This window comes from Humulus lupulus, chromosome 3, assembly GCF_963169125.1.
Source record: "Humulus lupulus chromosome 3, drHumLupu1.1, whole genome shotgun sequence".
Taxonomy (NCBI): domain Eukaryota; kingdom Viridiplantae; phylum Streptophyta; class Magnoliopsida; order Rosales; family Cannabaceae; genus Humulus; species Humulus lupulus.
The window spans coordinates 49681871-49689638 of record NC_084795.1 but is presented as its reverse complement, the minus strand read 5'-3'; the positions used below and the strand labels follow the sequence as shown (position 1 = coordinate 49689638).

The following is a 7768-nucleotide window of genomic DNA, read 5'->3' as shown; positions in this document are numbered from 1 at the left end:
GCGTTTGTCATTTGTGTCAGAATACAAAGCATGATACAAAGCAATTAATTGCTGGAGAGGAAGATTGATGAAATATTTTGATGGGCTCAATGGGATAATTATATTTAAAGTAGAATCTAAATATTATTAAAAATGGTCCATTGATTTTTAACCATTGAATAACATAACAAAACGCCGTTGGTTAAAACTAGATTGGAGGAGGCGGAGTGAGAGTTTTCTTTGTTGCTTATTCGGCGACTGTTTTGTATGCACCGTAAGATCCCCTACGCCTACAGGAGGAGTTCATTTCAATTATAGGTCACAGTTGATGATGCACAATGGAGTACCGGTAAATGAAAAATACTATATGTTATGTTATTATACATGAAGTAGTTGTTAAAGTTAGTTAGGGTTTCATGAGTAATGTCAAATGCGTGATGGCTATATATTTAGGGTGGGTTGGACAGTAACTAATTTTATATCTGGTGAAATGTTGAGTGAGTGTAAAAATGCATCAGATTCAAAAGAATTGTAAAGTTTTGGATTGGCCCTGTCTGAAATCCTCATGGAGGCCTTAAATTTGTCACGGATAAGACGGTGACCCTGTCCTCAAGATTATTAGAAGAAAAACGATACTGAATGTAATATTGGGCCGAGTAGCATTAAGTGTCAGTCCATTATTTGGCCCAGTACGACGATAGGCCTATACAAATGATTTAGCACATAAGGTCTAACGTGGTTCTATTTTATTTTATGGCAGACCTTACACTTCTGCAGAAGTATAGTAATAGGGTCACTTGATTGAAACAATGTTACTGAAACAATATTATAACCGAATGTAACGAACACATATTATATAGTAAATATTTCTACCTCAATTAATATGTGAGTTATTTTATGAATTCGTTTTCAACTTTTCGAGTCAAAATGAGACTGAAATTATGATCATGGGGAATAGAAAATATCATAGGAATTAACTGTTAATGAAGACAAATGTCAAGACTGGGATAGTTTGATTTTAATGTAGATTTGCATATGAATATTTGGCTAAAAAATACCATTTAATTTCTAACTGTTGGAGAATTTTATGTTTCAAAGGTCCGAAACAGACATTATCGAAGAGAATGATTTGGATTGGTTTGGCTTACGCTTTTGTGAAGAATATGAGGAAGAAGAAGGTGGGGGAGATGACATGGGGAATACGGTTGATGAAGGTGGTGGAGATGCCATGGAGAATACAGTTGATGAAGGTGGGACATCAAGTTTGGAAAAGACGGAAATGGCAACTGACGAAATGAATGATACCAACCAATTTTCTAAGTATGATTTAAACGAAAACCCATTGTTGTTGAGTAGAGATGGCATGGTTGGGCATGTTTTTCAATCACTGGACATGGCTGAAGAATTCATTCATGAATATGCAAGATTCATTGGGTTCAGCCTACGTAAAAGTATCATGCGAAAAAATACTACAGGTGATGTACGTCAACGTCAGTGGGTATGCTCCCGCGAGGGCTGGCGATCTGAAATGCATGTGGGAAGGCTTGATAGAACTAGGGAGCCTAAGCCAATTAGTCGAGTGGGATGCAAGGTTTGCTTTCGAGTGAACTTGGTGAAGGGTAGTACGCATTGGATATGCAAAGAATTCATCCCAATTCATTCTTACAACATTGTAGCAGACAACCATAAACAATTCCTTCGGTCCAATCGGATAATGACACAAGGAACCTTGACGACTGCACAAATAATGAAGGAGTCAGGCATAAGAACTTGCCACGTCATGTCATACATGGCAAAGCAAATGGGTGGTTATGAGAAGCTTCCATTCACACCAAAGGATCTTTACAATCGAATATCCCATGCTTCAAAAGTTGAGTTTATCGGTTCCAATGCAGGGCGGGCAATCGGATATTTAGAGCATAAAGCTGATGAAGACCCTGGTTTTTTTGGACAGTTTTCGTACAATGAGGATAATCGTCTTCTTAATCTATTTTGGGCAGATGGGAGATGTAGATCAGACTATGAAACATATGGCCATGCAGTAGCTTTTGATTCGACGTACAAGACTAATAGTTATGGGAAGCCGCTGCTGATATGGATAGGAATTAATAACCACTATACCACATGCATTTTGGGCTTTGCCATTCTTGACAATGAGTCTGCCAGCAACTACAAGTGGGCGACAAGGGCTTTCCTGGAATGCATGGGAGGTGTTCTACCGAAAACAGTAGTGACAGATGGAGACGAAGCTATTGCTAACACGCTACAGGAGTTGATGCCTAATGTACCCCACCGATTGTGTTATTGGCATTTACACAACAAAGCTGTTTTAAAAGTGAAAGATCCATCTTTTGCGAGTAGGTTTACCAAAATTGGTATTCCGGTACTACACAAAGGACGAGTTTGAAGATAAATGGTGCAACTTAGTGAAAGATTTTGGGATACAAGGCACTGAATATGCTGCAAAGCTTTATGCAGACAAGGAGAAGTGGGCTGAAACATTTCTGAGAGGGAATTTCTTCTGTGGAATGACAACTACTCAACGAAGTGAAGGTATTAATGCGGTGTTGAAGAAAAAAGTGAATCAAAAGTTGAAGTTGTACGAGTTCGTCAGGGGGGTCAACATGACCTTATCTTTAATTAGACAACGTGAAGCAAAAGATGAGTACATTACACTTCACACTAGTCCCCAGCTCGGGAAGACAAATTTGCCACAGATAGAGGATGAATTAGCAAATCTTTACACACGGAACATGTTTTACAAGGGACGACACCAGATGTTGAAAGAAGGTAGGTACATGGTGAAAACCCTATTGGAGGAAGAGGATGCAATCATTTTGAAGCTTCACAAGTATGCTGCTGAACAAGTGAAGAGGCATGTATATGTAACACCGGAGCGTGATCTCTTTGTTTGTGAATGCCAATATTTTTTGTCATATGGGATACCATGCCGGCATATATTTGCTTCAATAAAACGACTACACATTACTTCAATGCCTCGAGCACTAATACTATCTCGGTGGATGGTTGAGACTAAACAGACTCACAATTTTCCAATTGGCAATATGGACGCTACCTTAGACAAACGAGAGGTGGAGAGTGCAAGATTTGGTGCAATTAGTAGCCAGTTGGGTGAACTTGCGTATCTTGGATCGAGGAATCAGTCGACATACCATATTGCAAAAAGTGAGATTGACAGATTATGCGGTAAGCTTAAAGCAGTTGTGGACATGGGAGACAAGGAGATTAGCCATAACCTGCCTCTACACAGGGAGTTTCAATTCCCAGTGTTGGATCCATACTTCACAAAAAGTAAGGGTACAGCAAAGGTACCTGGCTCGAAAAAATGTACTCGCCGCAAGTGTAGTATCTGCCAGAAAAGTGGACATAACAAGTTGACTTGCCCGATAAAATGGAAGAAGGATCACCGGATTGGAGAGTCAGATGAATATGAAGATGCAGAAGAAGATGACCAATGCTATGAAATGGGATTGAATGATGAATGGGCTGGGCAAAACTCAATGGACTACACACAACATGAGAATGAGACAGAAAATGATGTTGTTGACGATTTAGGCAGTGAACTACAGAATGATAAAGTGAATAAAGTGGGAACACAGGTTGAGGAGGGAAACAATTGGTGGAAAAGTCCTTTCTGATTTCGTTATGATATTTTGTCTGGAGCTTTATTAAGTACTCTTCTATCTCATTTGGTTGCCAATTAAGTTATGAAAAAATGGCAAAGTTTAATGACACGACTAGTTCATTTCTCGAATCTTCTCTTGGATTGTCATCATGTACGAGGGAATGCTTGTAATTGCACTTACTGAATCGGGAGTAATGCCATTAATTTATAAATTTAAATTTACGCAAAAATGGTCATTAGTGTATAAAAGCTTTGCTCGAATATCATTGCATCAGATTCATTAATTGCGCGTGCCTCTGGCTTGTGGAGTGGCATCACTCTTTGTTTGTGGTCATTGTTAATGGGTTCCATCCATACTTGTTATTATTTACATGGTTGTTTTAATGGTTGTTTTAATGTTCATAAGATACAAGTTTAAGATGAATAAATCGTTATGGTACTTTCTGCATTACTTATGGGAAGCCTCAATAATTATAATTTTCATATGCTATGTCTAAGCACAATCTATAAAATTGCTTTGCTCCTATTTGGTACCTTTAATGGTATGTAGAACAACTATATTTTCCACCAAAATAATAAAAAACATACATTATTTTGAAGACGTTACCTTCATATAGTTGCAGGTGTTATAAGGCAACTCCAACTAGTAATTAAAGTGGGACATCATATACCAAAATTTTCATAACAACTAACAACCACCACTGCTGTACAAACAGCCACTGCTATGCTATACCATGATTCTTGTCTTCAGTATAAAACCTTGAAATAGGACAGGGTGGTGTTTATAAATGTTTATTCTTAATTAAAGTGGGACAAATATATCAAGCTCTATAATAGAAAATGCTTAATATGCCATGGTAGTTTTTATAATATATTTTATTTGTCTTCAATGTATGCAAGTACGACTGATTCATCATTGTTCATTTTAATAATACATCACACCTATATACAAAGAATTCATCACCCCCACACAATAAACACCCTGTCATTCACAAATAGAAAGGGGCAACAAGATCAAATTAAAAAGTATATGACAATACATAAATTAGCTCAAAAGGATATGCGGAGAACCCATGACAATAGACCCACACCCCATTAAACATATTTTTCATGAAACACCTCACTCACAATTACTAATCATCAAACCTATTTCCCTACACATGGAGTGGAATTCTTCTTTGTCCTCGCTGAAGCCATTATTTGATCCCTAACTTTGTTGTGTACTGATGTCACTAAACCAACAGCGACACGAGCCCTTTCATCATCCGAGTTATACTTTAACAAAAATTGTGAATTGTGAAAGAAATACAAAAACAAATTTCAATTACTTAATATAAACATTATTCAACTACTAAGAAACTCAATAGTTTTAAAAATTAATACAGTACAACATAAAAACTTACACCCTTCGGTTTGAAGTCAGAAGGGTTGCGTTGTGCCATCCAATTTATCACATGAATACCACAGTCATATCCATTTGATTGTTGGACAACTTCATTATTAGTGAAAGCCTTGAAACATGTGAATGACTTCACAGGTCCCTTCCACCGTGATAACTCATCTCGGAGAACTAAATCAAGCTGTTGCAACTATAGTGTGGACAAAACAAGATAACATCAACTGTAATGATAGTCAAATACTACACCTTTAGTTTAGAAATAGAAAACCTTCTCTAGTTAATTAATAACCCACCTCAGTTTTACTCCCAACAATGAAAAAGGTTAAAACTTCCCCAAAAAAATTAAAAACTCACCACCACTGGAACAAGAGAATGTGATAATGATTCTTTGCGCCCTAGCAGCATCGAATCACATATTTCGACAACCCCATTACCTACATGAACTATAAAGAGAACCCAGTGTTGCATTTCCTCGTTGTGAACTGGAATCTTAATCTGCAAAATAATGAAATATTCAACTAATAAAATAAACCCAAAAATACAAAAAAAATACCACACATAAATATACCTTCCCACATAAATTCAAATCTCCAATAAATAGTTTACGAGCTGAATCAGATCGACCACTTTGAGGAAACAAGTTCTGAATACTAATTCCAGTGCACTGTCACTCAAAAATATTCACAATTAATTCCATATCTCTTATATTGAGTTGAATTTTTCTACAGGAACAGTACTCACCGTCATTCTAGTATTCAAATACCATGACGAACGACTCTCTGTTGAAACTTGCTGCTCCCTACGTGTGTTCATCTCACATACTACATTCAACACCTGCGGTCAAAACAAGAAAAAAACATTGGAAACCTACCCTTACCGTCCATGAATATTAGTTTAGATGGGGAAATATAAATAAAGTGAATACTTCTAACTAAACAGTCCAACATTATCAATCCATACCTCTCCATTAATAAAAACCCCAGGACACAGTGTTCGAACCAAACCACGCGTGAGATGATTAAACCCCGTGTCTACCAGTGTCTCATTGTGCCACAATTATAAAACAAATTTATAATAATATTGGGTATCGGATAGAAAATTTTTATTGTTAACTAATGGAAAAAATATACTTACTCATGATTCAAACTATCATCAAATATGTATTCTATTAATTTCCCTATATCATCGTCAATTATGGGGGTGCGAATTTTAAAGGGCCCTATGCTTTGGCTCTGCCCAGTTGTAACATTAGAAACATAAACTCCACGTGGAGTTGTCTGCGATTTACTCTTCACCTGATTAAATAAACTAGTAAATTATAAAACAAGGTACAATAACAAATAAATATAAAACGTACTCAATTACACATTTACCGTTTTTTTCCTCCGTTCAACAGGCCCACCAATGCTACTAGACACTGACTGGCTTCCTACTTTTACATTCGACAACTTTGAACATTTTTGGTTAATCGTACAAACTCTAGGCTTCTACAATCTCAAGATTAACAACCAATTAGGTTCAACAAGTAAAATAAAAAAAACCAAAAATACCAAAAAAAAATTAATAATCAACTTTTAACCTACCAAAAGATACCATTACTTACTTTCATCGACATTTCACGCTGCAATAATGTTTCTCCAAATTGGGATGAAATCCTGAAAACAGTATCATCAAAGTTCTCGAAGTTTCCCCCCAAACATTTATCCTCTCCATTACCAACACATGTCTTCCTTTTGCATTCTATATTAGTTGAGCTATCATCTAACCCCCGAATATCTCCTACACACTTATTCAACTCACCGTTACTTAAATCGTCCATTTTGCTTTCAACCCCACTACATTTAAGGACACCATCTTTCTGTCTATCAAAATCATTTGCTTTGTCTTTACCTGAAGGATTTACAAAAGCAACATCTTCCTTCCTCCCAATTAATTTTTCAACCATTTTACGCTCAAAGATTTTCGCCTCACTATGTCTATGTTTCCCATGTTCAGTTATTGCACGTAATTCATCTTTAATTACTCTCAAATCATCTTTCAACCCAGCATAATCATTACGCAGCCTCTGAATTGATTCCATTATAGAATTCAGCAATAAAACTTCCATCCTAAATCACCAAATCAACAGTACCATAAAATGGGGAAATATATTAACAACCATACAATAATCATTTTACTACAAATTTCATTCCTTCTAGAAAAAAGAAACATCACATAAATACAAATATTTTTCCTCTAGCTAATAGTACAGAATAAATCAGCCTTATGCAACATTAACAAAAAAATGATCTCAATAAAATTAACAAAACTCAATACTATTGCAACTTTCAATACTAGTGAAGTTATATATAGCTCGCCTAAGCCAACTCACACCATTTTGGAAAGAAGAAACTGTCATAATCATTCTGAAGGGGGTATGAGATTATAAAAAGAAAGAGGCTTAATAGTTATTTTTGGAATTCTCTCCAAACTTTTTACCTAATGTGGTCTTACAACATATATACAAACTACCACACGAGTCCACCTTCCAAAGCACACATTAATACCCATATATATTCAACAGATAGCACACATTAATACCCATATATATTCAACAGATAGCATATACCTATATAAGCACAAAACATATATATATATCATCATCATCATTTTTTATCCAGACGAAAAGCACACCTCTAAAGTGGTCCAAGTGCAGCTCTAAACAATGTATACCCATGAATACCCAAATACAAAGAGATGGAGAA

The 7768-nt window shown here is 36.1% G+C and overlaps 1 protein-coding gene across 1 annotated transcript; it reads left to right on the top strand.

Annotated features, from left to right (window-relative positions):
* Positions 1-1066: 1066 nt before the first annotated feature.
* On the top strand, positions 1067-3638 carry LOC133824107 (protein FAR1-RELATED SEQUENCE 5-like). Its single transcript, XM_062256973.1, has 2 exons — positions 1067-2279; positions 2341-3638. The coding sequence occupies exons 1-2, from the start codon at positions 1067-1069 to the stop codon at positions 3636-3638; spliced, it is 2511 nt and encodes an 836-aa protein (XP_062112957.1).
* The last annotated feature ends 4130 nt before the right edge of the window (positions 3639-7768 follow it).